The sequence below is a fragment of the Ovis aries genome, chromosome 4 (genome assembly GCF_016772045.2).
Source record: "Ovis aries strain OAR_USU_Benz2616 breed Rambouillet chromosome 4, ARS-UI_Ramb_v3.0, whole genome shotgun sequence".
In the NCBI taxonomy this organism is placed as follows: domain Eukaryota; kingdom Metazoa; phylum Chordata; class Mammalia; order Artiodactyla; family Bovidae; genus Ovis; species Ovis aries.
In genome coordinates this window covers 63769572-63787299 of record NC_056057.1, presented here as the reverse complement: position 1 = coordinate 63787299, position 17728 = coordinate 63769572, and the positions used below count along the sequence as shown (strand labels likewise).

Here is a 17728-nt window from a genome sequence, read left to right as displayed (position 1 = left end):
TGCAGGTTCGATCTCTGGAGTAGGAAATGGCAACCCATTCCAGTATTCTTTCCTGAAAAATCTCATGGACAGGGGAGCCTGGCGGGCTACAGTCCAACGCGTTGCAAAGAGGTGGACATGACTGAGCAACTGAGCACAGCACAGTACACTCATGGCTGAGTAAATAAAACACATTGAGAATATCAAGTGGTACCAAGGATGCAGAAGTATTTCTCATACTTTATTGGTAAGGAGCACTCTGGTGCAGCAACTCTGGAAAACAGTTGAGCAGTTTCTTATGAAAAGCTATACTTACCCTAGGGCCCAACAGTCTACTCCTGGGTATTTACCCTAAGAAAATGAAAACTTATGTTCACATAAAATCTTATATAGGAATGTTCATAGCAGTTTTATTTGGGACAGCTGAAACCTGGAAGCAACCCAAACAGAATGAGCTTATCTTCCTGTATTTGCAGGAAGCACAACCATCTACCCATTCCAGGACCCTAATATAGTGTTGACTCCTCCCCCTACCTCACTTTTAAAACACCAAAGTCCTCCTTATTTTGCCTTCAAAATATATGTCATATCTGCATTTTCTTCCCTATTTTTGCTCCTATTTGACATACGCTAGGTACCAACGATCTCTTTCTTGAACTTCTGCACAGTTCCCTAACAAATATAAATGGCAATTCCAGTATTGTGTGTTAGTCACTCAGTCATGTCTGAGTCTTTGCAATCCCACGGACTGTAGCCTGCCAGGCTTCTCTGTCCATGGAATTCTCTAGGCAAGAATACTGGAGTGGGTACCAATTCCCTCGATTGAAATCGGCTCGCCTGCATTGCAAGCCAATTCTTCACCATCTGAGCTACCAGGAAAGCCCAAATTCAGTATTAGACCTACCAAATGGATCTAGCCCCTCCCCTCACCCATGTAAAACATATGCTTGGATACATAAACATTTAATTTTCCCACCAGTATATGGCGGGGTGGAGGGCGGGGGAAGAAAGCTCCTTTAATTGGCACATAAGATCTTAAAAATCCTCTCCAGGCCCATTTCTTGCCACTTTCAAGCACCTATTTTAGGCTTCAGCAACAACAAATAGATGTTAATATGCAAAAGCAACTCTCACTCTGTCTCTCCTCCGTGACTTCATTCATGCTGTCATCTGTGCCAGAGTTAACATCCTTCCCTCCCTCTTCCACTGACCTGTCCAAACCTTTAGGGTTCAGTTCAGGGGTCACCTCATTTTGACTTCTACCTACAATACCCATTCTCCTGCTCCAACTGGGAACCCACTTTCATGTTTGTAAGAATCTGTCAAAGGAGCACTAAAGACTGCTGTGAGCCTGGTTTTGGCTTTTCTGAGTATGACAGTTTCCTAGAATTGTTCACAGAAGAGATTTTAAAAAGCAAGAATAATACATAGAAGTGATTAAGCCTTTCAAATGTGCCCTTTGTTCCCAAGGTTCCATTAATTGCCATTTAGGGGAGGCTTATTTGCAATGTCCTCAATTACTTAGGCAACTAAATAGCATTTACCGATCAGATAGAGCAGCATTTGCTTAATAGCAAATAACAAATGCAGTGGCACAGTCCATTGATAGTCTCCTTCCAGAGATGGCCTTATTTAAGTTTGTGCTCCAGAGGGAAATAGCTTTTTTTTTTTCCCCCCACTGGAGTACATTATAATTGTTCACATAACCACTTATATCTAGAGATTGGGGTTTTTTCCCTTAATTTTTTACAGAATTAAGTAATGAATAAACCAAAAGAGCATATCTAAGTAACTCCAGAGTCCATTCCACTCATTCAAATCTATTCCTGCCAGTAAAAGCTTCATGAAATTCCTATCTGATCAAATCACAACCCCACAACTCTGAAGACCCTGCTCTCATCTGACCTTCTCAGCTAGAACATCTCTGACTACCCCAGAATTGCTGTGAGATTTCTCTTCTCCAACTTTTTAGACAGTTTTGTGGTAGTTTCTATGTGCTTGCCAATGCTTCTAATTGTTGTTACCTATAGGGAAACAAAAGAGAAGAAACAGGCAGAACACTGATGTTCAATATAAAAATGCCAGTTGGGGGCTTGGCAAGGGGCAGGCAAGACCAGATTGTGGAAGGCTTTGATGCTAAATTCAGGGCTCAGACTTTATTAATGGTGAAGATTCAGATAAAGAAGGTTTTCAGGTCCTTGACAGAGTGTTATATCCCATGTCTCAAGAAAGTGGCCTTAAGTCAATGAATCCATCTTAAGTGATGGATCAGCTATTGATCAGCAGAAAATCCCTGAAGCACTGATTTGAGAATGATTCTGGATCACATAATTAATGAGAAATATCTGCATAGAGGTACGAGGAGAAGGAACTTCTCTACACACAGCATATTATGCCATAGCTCTGGACATCTATACAACTTATATAGTCTACAATTATAGAACTGAGCACAAAGTCTCTAACATTGGTCTCAGATTTTGGCCTCAGTTCCTCAGTAGTTTAAAAAACTAAGTCAATTGATCATGCACTTGACTTTGTCCAAAGAGGAAAGAAGAAGAAAGTAGAGGAAAGAAGAAGAAAGTAGAGGAAGAGGACCACAATTCATGTAGGGCGGTAACAAGAAGTCCAAGTTGTAAAATGATGGGTGCAGAAAGGAACATTTTGAAAGGCTTCATGGGAATAAATATTTGCCTTTTCTCAGTTTTGCCTTATATTGGTCCTCACACTGTCCCTGGGCAATGGCAACCCACTCCAGTACTCTTGCCTGGAAAATCCCATGGACGGAGGAGCTTGGTAGGCTGCAGTCCATGGGGTCGCTAAGGGTCCGGCTCGACTGAACGATTTCACTTTCACTTTTCACTTTCATGCATTGGAGAAGGAAATGGTGACCCACTCCAGTATTCTTGCCTGGAGAATCCCAGGGACAGAGGAGCCTCAGTTCAGTTCAGTTGCTCAGTCGTGTCCGACTCTGCGACCCCATGAATCGCAGCACGCCAGGCCTCCTTGTCCATCACCATCTCCTGGATTTCACTCAGACTCACGTCCATCGAGTCCGTGATGCCATCCAGCCATCTCATCTTCTGTCGTCCCCTTCTCCTCCTGCCCCCAATCCCTCCCAGCATCAGAGTCTTTTCCAATGAGTCAACTCTTCACATGAGGTGGCCAAAGTACTGGAGCTTCAGCTGTAGCATCATTCCCTCCAAAGAAATCCCAGGGCTGATCTCCTTCAGAATGGACTGGTTGGATCTCCTTGCAGTCCAAGGGACTCTCAAGAGTCTTCTCCAACACCACAGTTCAAACGCATCAATTCTTCGGCGCTCAGCCTTCTTCACAGTCCAACTCTCACATCCATACATGACCACAGGAAAAACCATAGCCTTGACTAGATGGACCTTAGTCGGCAAAGTAATGTCTCTGCTTTTGAATATACTGTCTAGGTCGGTCATAACTTTTCTTCCAAGGAGTAAGCGTCTTTTAATTTCATGGCTGCAGTCACCATCTGCAGTGATTTTGGAGCCCCTCAAAATAAAGTCTGACACTGTTTCTACTGTTTCCCCATCTATTTCCCATGAAATGATGGGACTGGATGCCATGATCTTCGTTTTCTGAATGTTGAGCTTTAAGCCAACTTTTTCAGAGAAGCCTAGTGGGCTGCCATCTATGGGGTTGCACAGAGTCGGACATAACTGAAGCGACTTAGCAACAGCAGCAGCAAACATCTTTTAAACTCCTCTTCTATGACTTTAAAGGTCAACTCTATGATAATATTTCTTATCAGTCATTACAAAAATCCTTCCTAAGTGGCTGCGTCTGAGTGATGACAGACTCTAATAATAAAATTTAACTCTTACTTTGCCTTACATTTTCTCTATTGAAAGTGAAAGTGAAAGTCACTCAGTCATGTCTGACTCTTTGCAACCCCATGGGCTACAGTCCATGGAATTCTCCAGGCCAGAATACTGGAGTGGGTAGCCTTTCCCTTCTCCAGGGTATCTTCCTGACCTAGGGATAGAACCCAGGTCTCCCCCATGCAGGCAGATTCTTTACCAGCTGAGCTATCAGGGAAGCCATTTGCCACCTAATAAATCAGAAAAAAAAAAAAAAAAAGGCTCCAGGAATTCATTTCTACTGTAGCATAGCTGCAAATTTGAAAGAGACTGAAATCAACCACTTTTATGTGTTTTGTTAGATTCTTTCACAGGACTGGTTAACATCTTGACAGATATCATTTGGAGATTCACTGGAGACTTCATGGCACCTGACCTGGTTTGCCGCGTGGTCCGCTATTTGCAGGTATGTAGCACCTTCCAAATATGATGAGGCAAACTGACACCAAAATTACCTCTTGGATTCTTCATAAGGAAAATAGTATAAAACCCTATACTTTGCTGCAACAAATTGCTTACTTCTTCATAGTTGAAAGGACAAGCAAAATTTATATTTTTCATGTTTTTTGTTTGTTAAAAATAATACATGTATCAAGAAAACACAAGTAAGCAATAATAAGAACATAAGCATTCCTAGTTTAAGCATTAGGTAAAATTTCTGGGTTATTATTCTTTTTGACATATTCTGGCTGTCTTAGTCCAAGGATGCTGATATAAAAATACTGTTCTGACCTGGAGAATTCCATGGACTATATAGTCCATGGGGTCACAAAGAGTCAGACACGACTGAGCAACTTTCACAGAGTAGGTGGCTTATAAACAACAATTTATTTCTCACAGTTCTAGAGGCTGGAAGTCGAAAATTAGTGTACCAGCCTGGTCAGGTGACGGCCTTCCTCCCGACTGCAGACATCTCATTATTTCCTCACACACCATGACCAAATGGGATTTATTCCAGGTATGCAAGGCTGGTTCAACATTCAAAACTCAATTGATGTAATTAATAACATAAAAAGGTAAGAAAAGATTATATGATCCTATCAGTAGATACAGAAAAAGCATTTGAGAAAATCCTATACCCACTCACAATAAAAATTCTCAGCAAACTATGTATAGAGAGAAACTTCCTCAACTTGATAACAAAAATCTGTAAAAAAAAAAAAACCCTACAACTACCTCAGGCTTAATGGTGAGAAGCTAGAAGCTTTCCTCTTGAGACTGGAAATAACACAAAGATGTCTCCTTTCACACTCATATTCAGCATCATGCTGGAAGTTCCAACTAATTCAAAATGACAAGAAAAAAAATAAAAGGTTACACAGATTGGTACAGAAAGATGAAATTTAAAACATCTGTGTTTACAAATAACTTTGTCTATACAGACAACTAAGTGAAAACCAGCAAGGTCGCAGAAAACAAGGTTAGAGGACCAAAGAGGATGAGCTGGCTGGATGGCATCATCAACTCAATAGATATGAGTTTGAGTAGGCTCCAGGAGTTGGTGATGGACAGGGAAGCCTGGAGTGCTGCAGTCCATGAGGTTGCAAAGAGTAGGACACGACTGAGCGACTGAACTGAACTGAACATACAAAAGTTCAGATGTTTTTTCATATACCAGCAATCAACAATTTGAAGTTAAAATTTAAAACACAGTACCATTTATGTTAGCACCCAAAATATGAAATATTTAGGTATAAATATAACAAAATATGTGCAAGATCAATATGAAGAAAACTGGAAAAACTCTGAAAAAAAATCAAACAATATCTTGAAATGTATAGATATTCCATGTTCATAGATAGGAAGACTCACTATTGTCAAGATAACAATTCTGCCAATACAACTTATAAATTCAATGCGATTCTAATCAAAATCCCACCAGGTCATTTTATATATATGGACAAACTCTAAAGTTTAAGTAAAAAACACAGAACAGTCAATACAATACGGAAAAAGAAGAATATGGATGGAAGATTGACCCTATCTGATTTCAAGAATTACAAAATGCTCAAAAAATCAAAATAGCATGATACTGGAAAAGAATCAACAAATAGATCAATGGAGCCGAATAGACAGTGCAGAAAGAGATACACACAAAAAGTCTAATGGATCTTTAACAAAGGATCAAAGGCAGTTCAATGGAGAAAGGATAGCCTGCTCAAGAAATGCTGCTGGAGTCACTGGATATCCATTTGCAAAAAGAATAAGCAAGAATCCAATCTCAGACTTCACCCCTTTCACAAGGACTAACTCAACATGGATCACAGACTGGAATGGAATATGAAGTACCATAAAACTACTAGAAAATAACATAGGAGAAAATCAGGGGACTTTGGATATTTCTGTGATTTTTTTTAGATATAACATCAAAAGCACAATCCATGAAAGAAACAATTGAAAGTTGGGGTTTTATGAAAATTTAAAATTTATTCTCTGCAAAAGACACTGTCAAGAAACTGGAAAAATAGAGCACAGAATTGGGAAAAATATAGAAAACATATATTTGATAAAGAAACAAAAGTGAAAGAAAGAAAATGAAGTTGCTCCATCGTGTCCAACTCTTTGCAACCCCACGAACTGTAGCCTACCAGGTTCCTCTGTCTATGGGATTTTCCAGGCAAGAATATTGGAGTGGGTTGCCATTTCCTTATCCAGGAGATCTTCCTGACCCAGGGATTGAACCCAGGTGTCCCACATTGTAGGCAGACGCTTTACCATCTGAGCCACCAGGGAAGTCAAAGAAACAAAGAAATCCTCAAATAACAATAAGAAAATAAACAACCCTCATCAAAGTGGTCAAAAGACCTGAACAGATACTTCACCAGAGAAGATCTACAGATGGCAAGCAAGCATATAGAAAGAATTTCAACATTCATTACTTAGACATTAGGAAACTCCAAATTAAAACAATGAGATACCACTATACACCTATTAGAATGGCTAAATCAGTATTTTTTAAACTGACGATACCAAGCAGGACTGAGAATATGTAGCTATAGGAAGTCTCATTCATCTTTTGTGGAAATGCAAAATGGTATACTTTAGAAGACAGTTAGGCAATTTCTTATAAACTTGAACATACTCTTACCATAAGATCTAGCAATTGTGCTCCTAGGCATTTACTCAGTTGAGTTGACAACTTATATCCACATGAAAGTCTGCACAAGAATGTTTATAGCAGTTTCACTCACAATTGCAAGAAATTGAGAGCAAGATACTCCTCAGAAGCTGAATGGATAAATAAACCAAAAGAGCTATCAAGCCATGAAAAGTCGTGGAGGAATCTTAAAAGCACATTGCTAACTGAAAGAAGCAAGTCTAAAAAGACTATGTTTATGTGATTATAACTACATGACATTGAAAAAGGAAAAACCATGCAGACAGTAAAAAGATCAGTGGTTGCCAGGGATTGGCAGGGATTAAATAGATAAAGGCACAAGGGATTTTTAGGACAGTAAATCTCTTCTGTATAACACTGTAATAAAGGATACATGGCATTACGCATTTATCAAAACCCATGGAACTGTACAACACAAATAGTGAATCTCAATACAAGCCATGGACTTCAGTTAATCATAATGTATCAATATCAGTCTGTTAATTTTAAAAAATTTACCCACACTAATGTAAGGTTTAATAAGAAGAGAAAGTATGTGTGTGGGGGGGTGGGGGGGGGGGGGGGGTGGAGCGGCATGGCTAATATGGGTACTCTTTGTCTTATCTGCTCAATTTTTTCTGTAAAACTAAAACTGTTCTAAAAGATAAAGTATATTGATTTTTTAAAGTCAGTCCAGAGATTCTACTTTAAATGAATCCAATCTGGCATTTTTCTAAATAAAAAAAATTGAAGTTTTCTGCATTTAAGTCTCATTTTTCTACAAGAATTTTTTTTTTTTTGGGGGGGTTTCGTATTTGCTAGGTCATTTTTGTCAGAATTGAGGGTGGGATGGTGAGAATTTAGACATATGTCCTCAAGCTTCCATCTGTTCTCCAAATGGTATCCCATATGTTGTTGACGTGTAGAAATTTTATTGTTGACATTTATGAATTGACTATAATTGTACTTTAATTTCCTTCTTGACTCAAGTTAATTATAAGGGTGTTTAAATTTCCAAGTGGTATTTAAAAAAAAATTCATGATACTAATTTCAGCTTTCATTGCTTGTTGTTTTAAATTTGTGAATTGTATAAATTTCACTTTTTGGAATATATTGAGGGTTTTTTTCCTTGATAGTTTAGTTTATGATTAATTTTTGAAATACTGCTTAGATATTTTATAATAATGTGTATCATTCTTAGAGTTTGTTTAATTATTTCTACCTATGTATTATTGTACCTGTTTCCTCTGTAGAACTTTGAACATTTTAGTTACATATATTTCAGTTCAGTTCAGTTCAGTCGCTCAGTCATGTCCGACTCTTTGAGACCCCATGAATTGCAGCTCACCAGGCCTCCCTGTCCAACACCAACTCCCAGAGTTCATTCAAACTCACATCCATCGAGTCAGTGGTGCCATCCAGCCATCTCATCCTCTGTCGTCCCCTTCTCCTGCCCCCGATCCCTCCCAGCATCAGAGTCTTTTCCAATAGTCAACTCTTCGCATGAGTTGGCCTAGTTACTGGAGTTTCCAGCTTTAGCATCATTCGTTCCAAAGAACACCCAGGAACGATTTCCTTTAGAATGGACTGGTTGGATCTCCTTGCAGTCCAAGGGACTCTCAAGAGTCTTCTCCAACACCACAGTTCAAAAGCATCAATTCTTTGGCACTCAGCCTTCTTCACAGTCCAACTCTCACATCCATAGATGACTACTAGACAAACTATAGCCTTGACTAGACAGACCTTTGTTGGCAAAGTAACATCTCTGCTTAAATACCATGGTCAGGTATTTAGAATACTTATTTATTTAATTTTGGCTGCATTGTGTCTTAGTTGCAAAGCACGGGCTCAGTTATTCCAGCCTGCAGCCTTAGTTGCCCATTGGCATGTGGGATCTTGGTTCCCTGACCAGGGATTGGACCTGTGTCCCCTGCATTGCAAGGCAGATTGTTAACCACTGGACCACCAGGGAAGTTCCCATTGTCAGGTTATTTTAAATGTCACTCATTCCTGCACCTAGAACCACATCTAGCACGAAGTAACCACTTGCTGGTATTTGTTGAAGGAAAAAAGAAGGCGACTGGTTCTGGCTCTCACACCATTTTTCTATACAAACTTTGAGTCACTGATTCTCAATAATCAAGGGTGGTCCATGGCTCTACAGCAGGGGCATCACCTGGGATCTTGTTAGAAATGCCAAATCTCGGGCCAACCCTAGGCCTATTGAATTAGGGGCTATAGTTCAACAAATCCCTGGTTGATCCCTGTGCACATTCACATTTGAGAAACACAGTTCTAAGCTACAAGGAGAGAATATTAGCCCTCCCAGGAGAGTTAAGAGTGTCAGATGGGATGACTAATGTGAAAATGTCTTGAATATTGAAGCGTCTCTTAATTTCATGGCTGCAATCACCATCTGCAGTGATTTTGGAGCCCCCCAAAATAAAGTCTGACACTGTTTTCACCGTTTCCCCATGTATTTGCCATGAAGTGATGGGACCAGATGCCATGATCTTCGTTTTCTGAATGTTGAGCTTTAAGCCAGCTTTTTCACTCTCCTCTTTCACTTTCCTCAAGAGGCTTTTTAGTTCCTCTTCACTTTCTGCCATAAGGATGGTAACATCTGCATATCTGAGGTTATTGATATTTCTCCTGGCACTCTTGATTCCAGCTTGTGCTTCCTCCAGCCCAGTGTTTCTCTATATTTAGTGTTATGCTGTTGTTACATTTGGGCTTCGGTGGTGGCTCAGACCATAAAGTGTCTGCCTGCAATGTGGGATGTTACATTTAGGTTCATTGACATTCTGTTGCCATTGTGGTATTGTATCTATTATAATATAAATGATCCCTTCAATCCACATAGTACTAATTGCTTTGAATTTAATTTGTCTAATAGTACTATTGCAAGGAATGCTTTCTTTTAGTTTTCAGTTGCTCATTATACCATTGGCCATCACTCTATTTTTAAACTTTGATAATCTTTTGGTTTTAGAAGTTTCCCTTCTAAATAGTATACAGTTGGATTTGGGCAAGAGTTGTGTAAACAATCTTTGTTTCAGTGGAGGAGCTCAAGCCATTCATTTTTATTTTGACAAATAGTGTTTGGTACTATTTCAATCATACCATTTTAATCTTTCTGTGTTAATTTTTTATTCACTCATTTTTTTCCCTTTCTATATATTTGGTTATAACTGTGGTAGGCTGAAAAAATGGCCCCCCAAACATTTCTAAATCCTAATACATGAAACCTATGTATGTTACCTTATATGGCAAAAAAGACTTTGCAAATGTGATTAATTTAATGATTTTGAAATGAGAAGACTATTCTGAATTCTCTCAATAATTATTACTATTGAGTCCAAAGGCAAACATACACATCCTTGTAAGAGGGAAGCAGAGGAAGTTCTGACACGCAGACAGAAGGGGCGCTATGACCATGGGCTCAAAGATGGTATTGGTGTGGCCACAATTCAGAGTTCTCTGGTAGCCACCTAAAGCTGGAGAAGACTAGGAAAGAATTCTCCCCCAGAGCCTCGAGAGGGAGAGTGGCCCTACCAACACCTTGATTTTGACCCCGTGCAACTGATTCTGACTTCTGGTCTCCAAAAATATAAAAGAATAAATTTATGTTGGTTTAAGCCACAGTGTTTGTGGCAATTTGTTATGGTGGCCATAGGACTCTAATAGGTCTTTTTTCTGTATTTCTATTTTACTCTATCATAGCTTATCTTTAAAGTGCAATACATCTCTATCAAAATTAAAACAACAAAAAAGATGTCTAAAATATCTAAATAGAAATTTGATGCGATTGCTTTCCTTCTCCTTTCTGCCCTCATCCAACTCACCAAATTTTCTCTGAAATATTATGTAATGATATTCATAGCTATTTTAAACATTTTGTGTTTTTCTGACTCATTGCTTACTATGGCTTTCGTATTTTATCCCCTTTCCTTTTCTTGAGTACTTAATTTCAAAACAATTCTCAGTCAGCAGAAATGTTTCTTCAATAAAGATTTTTTTCCAAAAGTAGGTGATGTTTTCCTTCTACTTATATGTAAGAAAATTATTCTGTGCCTTGGTACAAAAATATTTACCAAAGTTTGGAATCACAATTTTTCTTTCAATACTCATTAATCTTTTTGTTCTGTTTCCTGGCATTTATTTTTGTGGGGAGGAGGCATGACAATTTGAGGTGTATTTCTTTCAGATAATCTTTAACATTTTTTTAAAAAAACAAAAACCCTGTCTAGATGTTTGAAGGTTCCTGAAGTTAAATATTCTTTTTGACCATGTCTCAAAAGTAGATATCTTTTTATTAACTCTTCCTGCTTTTCTGGCCAGTCTGTTGTGAGCTTTCCTCTTGCCCCAGGTCCTGAATTTGTGTGAGCCAGTCATCTCACTCAGCACAGTTGCAGATGCCACGATTCCCATGACTGTCTCATCACAATATTCTAACCCATGCAGTTCTCCCAGTGAGAGTTCTCTTTCCCATCCCTCTCCTCAACTCAGTGCGGCCAGCATTAACAATTCTTAATCCATGGATCCCACAAAGAAACCCCAGTTTTCTCTAAGGAGACAGCCGTCTTATTTTTGTTGCTGTTGTAAAACTTGAATGCCGTTTTTCTCTCTGATCACTCATCAGATTCTCAGGAAGATGAGAATTTCTTCTTATATCCCTCAGGGAAGGCTTCAGTCTCTGGTCAGTTTTCAGAACACCCTCTCCATGGCACCTTCTGCAGCACAGATGCTGGGATGTATATATGGCAACATTACAGAAATAAAAATAATAAAGAATATTGATGTAGCTGATTATTTTTCTGAGGCAGGGAATTAACAAAATGGTACAAATTCAGACAAAGGTTCTTAACAAATTCATGTTATCCCTATTTCATCTTAGAAGAAATTCAGACACTCACCCTTAGACTTCAGTCTTCGAGTTACTTTCTACTTTCTATTCACTATGAATTTGATCAAAAGTTTACAAAGTAGTGATATGGCTAGACTCCTGGTAGAAATGAGGCTCAAAGTTATTTGAAAATTTTCCATCTTGATAATCCTTTCAGATATATTTCATTTAATTACCTTTTGAGTATGCTCTTCACAGAAGAGATATTAACCTCTTAAATCAAAATGTTCTTCTCTGCAAAGTAAGCAAATACCACTGTACATGGGATAATTAAAGGACATGGGTAAGCTTAATAGAAGAGGGTGGGAAGGCAGAAGAGGGGACCCAAAGGCTGACCCTAGTGGGCAGCTCTGCTGCAGAAGTGGATGAAGAAGAGGAGCTCTAAGAGTGTCAGCCCAGATGGTGATAAATGATTCAAAACAGCACCCAGGCTCCTTGAAGCCAGATTCCCTCCTATCATCTTTCAACAACTCATGTTGATAAAAGGCAAATGAACGTTTGTTTCTAATTATTCTGGAATGTCAACTGTAGCAGAGAAAATTGGTTTAGCTTTAAAAGTCAATTACAAACAAATGTACCGCACAAATGTCAAGGGGGACTGATCCTTGGAGAAATGTGGAGTCTCCAAGAAGCCAAGCGAAACAGTGAGCAAGTGAGAACTGGAGGCACTCTCACCTGTCACAGCCAGCAGTGCAAAGTCCAGCACCAAGAAGAGCCATCTTCTGCCTTGGCGGGAGTCAGGCATTCCTGTCCATACTCCAAACCTCATCCAGCCCTTGGTTTGGTGCCTAGGTTTCTAAATACCACAAAATGCTCTTCTTTCCATGATGTGCATTTCCTCACCTTTATGAAACCACTCACCTCCTCTCATTTCTGTCTTCAGGTTGTGCTGCTCTATGCCTCTACCTATGTCCTGGTATCCCTCAGCATAGACAGATACCATGCCATCGTCTACCCCATGAAGTTCCTGCAAGGAGGTGAGCAGGCTCAACCAAGTACTATCCTTGGGTGAGGGTTTTTGCTAATATTATCCTCTTAGTAATGGCTCTTTTCCTCCCCCTTTCTCCTCTTCTTCCCCTTCCTTCCCCACTTCTTGAGTCTGACTGTCGAAAAAGACGTAGAAAAGAAACTTGGCTTCCTGGGAAAATGCTGACAGTTGGCCTGGATGGTCAAGAACTATGAGGAAAGATGCTTTGCTGAGCCCACTCTGTGACCATTTCCCTTGACACTAATGCTTCCAGCTTTTTTTTTTTTTTTTTCAGAGTAGTGGTGACACACATCTATCCAAACTAAGGAACACTCCCGCTTCAACTTGCTTATTTTCCAGGAAGAAGCATTTGCCTTCCTTACCCCAAAACCATGGAAATAATTGGAAAAATGTTTCAAATTGATAATTATAATGGAAACAAGGAAAACCCTCTTTGATCCAGAGATAGTGAAAAATCCCTGAAAGAAGGAAGCAGACGGGTCAGCGGGAAGGCTGAAGGCACACAACCCACAGTACACACAGATGATGCTACAGCAATGAGGCAGAGGTCTTCCTAAATAGATGGTGGAAATGCCTGGAGCAAGATGGACTTGGGGAAACTGGCAGGGTGATTCTTGGAGTACAGTGAGGACCTTTTATCACAGCACATCTCCCTTCCTGCTGTCCTTCCCCTTCCCAGATGTGCAGCATGGATGAACATCTCTGCTTCCAAGTAGTGGGGACACTGGATTTCAAGAGACAGGGTGGGGCCCTGGGGAGCAATGATACCTTGGAGGGGTGGTGGATACCTAGTCACAGGACTAATTGTCCATTGCTCTGCCCACAGGCAGAGGCCACTTACATCTCTGACCTCCAAAAGCAAATAAGAGTCCAAAGTACTTCACTTTTCCAAGCAGGCTGTGAAACTGATAAAATGGAGAGCCTAACATGAAATCGTGTCTACAAAAATGAGGTGCAATCAAATATCATGAAAAAGAGTGACAAAACCCAAACTGTACAAAATAGATAATATGTTTAAAATACCATCTGCAGAATTTACACCTAAGGAAACAAAATTAATAGAGCAAGCAGAATTTTAGAATAAGTAGCAATAATGTCATTAGATACTGTTAAATACATCAGGCAGTACTGACACAGATACTTTGGATGGCAACGTAGTAATACCTAATTAAAATGTAAAATGTGCAGCCCTTTGATATAGAAGTTCTACTTCTTGGTATCTTCTCTGGACAAAAGCTGACATGTGTGCATATATACACATGTGTTGTGTATTGTAGCATTACTCAGAATATCAGGAATTCAATGCTCACCTTAGTGTCCCTCAGTGGAGGAATGGATAGCACCCTAGGTAGAAGTTTTAATAGTTCAGGTTCACTGATTGTGTACTATGTACTAGTCATGATTCTAAGTTCTTTGTATATGTTAAATACTTTAATCCTCACAACAGCTCTATGATATAGGTTCTATTACTATTTGCATCTTAGTCTGGGCAATTGCAATTCAAAGGGTTAAGAAAGTTTGCCCAAGATCACAGTTAGTAGTTGCAGGGGCAGGATTTGAACCCAGGTGGTCTGGGTTCAGCTCAGGTGCGCTCAAGTACTATATATCCTGTCTCTCAATGAAGAGGTAGGAGCCATGGAGAGAAGATATGCATCACCATGAAAATGTCTGCATCATATTTTGAGTAATAAAAACAATATACATGCAGTATGTTTAAAGTATAATATTAATACAAAGAAAACCTCAAAACAACACTAGATATTGTGTGGAGAGAGAGAGAAGAGCAGGAAAGAATGCAAGAAACAGGGAGGTCTCAGAATAATAAACAATTGTCCACAAAAATGCACACCAACTAGTACTTACCTCTGGGGATGGGAGTTGGAATCTCCATAGCGACCGCAGGGACTTACATTCCATTAGGTAATTTTTATACTAGCAACACATCAGTGTGATGTGAAACTAATTTTAAGATAAAATTGATATCTATTTCTAAGGCTTTTTGTAGGTTGCATGTAAGTGTGTATGTGAAGATGTGCAATCTGTACTAAGCTTTCTGGACACTGTTATGGTCTAGTGGTTATGGCAGAGAAAGAAGTAGGGGAGGAAATGGGGTAAATGGGAGAGACATTTTACTATATGTGTATGCAGAAGTATGATACATTTACTCATCCATCTACTTATAAACACCCAGCAAGCTCTGGGGAGGAGTGCAGACAATGTACAAAAAGACATCTATACCAGAGTATTTCAAGGTGAAGAAATTGGAAAAGAAAACATAAGTATAAGAAAATGTGTGAGGGGGTGTCCCAGGACATTTGCTAGAGGTAGAGGCTTTGGGATGCATAGCCAAGGGGGCAACATGGTGAGTTACATGTCTAACCATATTCATTAGCTAAAAAACAAATCAACTATTTAGGTTATGGAAAATACGACTGGTTCTGGGAGATACTGCCCAATATTATGGATTGGTCTCTAAATTATAGGAAAGACAGCAACGAATATTATAGTGTTCTTTAAAATATGGAAAGCAATTTATTTCCTCACTATAAAATTAATAGAGGCTTCATGTAGGGCACTTGGAAAATAATCACCTCTAATAACTCCAGGGAAAGATGCAAGCTTGGAAACAGAAATTAGCCACTTTCCCTTCCTCCGCCCAATTCCTACTGAAGCCCTGGAAGGAGCATACAGATAGGAGGACACCTGCAGGCCGGGAAGGAAGCCAAGGAAAGACGCCATCCAAAGACCAGAAACTTCAGTGAATTCCCAGCACATGGGGATCAGATTAAACATAACATGGATGCCAAGCCCCCTAGGAAAGCTGCATGGCCTGGCAGGAAGATGAAAAGATCCTCAGGGTTATAGGATGAGGTAGTCGGTGGCACAGGGTGGAGGGAACTATGTGCTAGAGCCTTCTTTGTGCTCCAGCTCGTTGGAATATAAGGGGCGAGGGGCAGGATTGAGAAGGCAGGCAGGAGATTCCCCACAGAGCAGCACAGAGAATGGGGCCAGTGGAGGCCAGCAGGGACTCTCCTGTGCCTGAGTAAGCACGTGGCAATGGCAACACAACCAAAGGAAGGAGAGCAGCAATGGGGGGGTGCACACATTTTACTGATGCTTTACTGCTTTTTACTTACGTGGTAGTTTCCTTAGCCAGCAACTCCAGAGGAGTCATCGGTTTTAAAGCTCTTCAGTAAAATTAAATATGAGAATATTTAGGAAAGCATCAACCAATAATGAAGAGGGAGACATAGTGCCAGATATTAAAATATACAACTCTGTTAATTATAACTGTTTACTACTTAAAGTCATTGATATCAAAGAGCTTTCCTGAGTTTTCAAGCAGGTGGAGTAGAGTCCCCACCCCTACTGGGTCTCTGGATACATGTACCTTCTTTGTAGGTGAAGATGGAGAAGCTGTGTACAGTTAGTAAAAGCAAGACCTGGAGCTGACTGTGGCTCAGATCATCAGCTCCTGATAGCAAAATTTGGGCTTTAAACTAAAGAAAGTGGGGAAAACCACTAGGCCAGTCAAGTATGACTTAAATCAAACCCCCTATGAATATACAGTGGAGATGACAAATAGATTCAAGGGATTAGAGCTAGTAAACAGAGTGCCTGAAGAGCTATGGTCAGAGGTTCATAACATTGCACAGGAGGCAGCGAACAAAACCATATCAAGAAAAAGAAATGGAAGAGGCAAAGGGGTTACCTGAGGAGGCTTTACAAATAGCTGAGGAAGGAAGAAAAGCGAAAAGCAAGGGAGAAAGGAATGATGGGAAGACCTAAAAAGACCGTATTATAATTCTACCCCAAGGTTCCTGCTTGTTCACTGTGCCAGTTATATCTGTTTTCTAAATCTTTCCAATAGCTCTTTTCAGAGTGACAGTTCAACAAGAACAGAATCCCAGATATTATTCTCCCAAATATTTGGGATTCAAGATTCTAATAGAGTCCCTAGTTTCTTCTAGAATTGTTGTCACTTCTTATAGTCTTCCTGATCACACCCTACTCACCTCTCTACAATACGTCCCGATTCTACATTTCCCTCCCTCACCCCGAGACATGAACTGTCTTTCCAATTTGAAAGCTGGGAGGTGGAGGGAGGTGTCCTGTCCCTGGTTGAAGGGGCCCACCAGGGTCAGTCAACACAGACAACACAGCTACAGTGGAGATGAAGATGAAGAGCTTCAACACCAGCTTAAACGAACGCATCATAAGAACTGTTTCAAAAGAACACTCTCATGTGTATTAATTGTCTCCATCTGACACCATCATGGTTAGATGAGCAGAGTGTATATTTTTTTTAATCCCACTTTCAAGAACTCAGTTTGAGACTGAGTGGTTTGCCCAAGGTCAAACATCACACCTGAAAGAGCCCAAATCTAGTGTGTGGGGTCAGAGCTACCAGACTTCAGAGCTTGGTTAAAAGAACTCTGCTCTCCAGAACCAAGCCCACTGCTCTTTCTCTGCCATACCACTCCTCCCTTGTTCCTTCAAACAAAAGAAGGCTATTGAACGTTTGCCAAACAGCTTTCAAACACTGTCACAGTGCTTCATATTGCTAGGTATGTGAGGAGAATAATAACCAGATCAAAGGCCCCATCTCTGCCTTTCAGGATGAGCAAGGCACCAGAGACAAGCATTTGCACAGCATCCTATCAAATGTACGTGATACAAACTGAGCTCCATAGTACTGTAGGAATGTGTCAGCATCTCAAGTCAAACAGGTATATCAGGGAAGATGAAGAGGAGAGATTGGGCCAAGCAGTGCTCTAGCTTATGTGATTAAATTCTCCCTTTAATCCTTTCATCAGCCCTAGATGCAGGTCTTATTATCCCCATTTTATGCATAAGGAAACTGAGGCTC

At 40.0% G+C, this 17728-nt stretch overlaps 1 protein-coding gene across 4 annotated transcripts in view; it reads left to right on the top strand.

Moving 5' to 3' along the window:
* Positions 1-17728, top strand: part of NPSR1 (neuropeptide S receptor 1) — a 153300-nt gene that overhangs the window by 104656 nt on the left and 30916 nt on the right. For 2 of the 4 annotated variants that reach the window (XM_004007904.6, XM_027969108.3), the window contains exons 3-4: positions 4169-4272; positions 12754-12847. The exons of 1 other annotated variant lie outside the window; for it this stretch is intronic. In XM_004007904.6, the coding sequence (XP_004007953.3) occupies positions 4169-4272; positions 12754-12847 (198 nt within the window). The remainder of the gene's footprint in view (positions 1-4168; positions 4273-12753; positions 12848-17728) is intronic. One more of the 4 variants, XM_042248613.2, reaches the window with a different exon arrangement.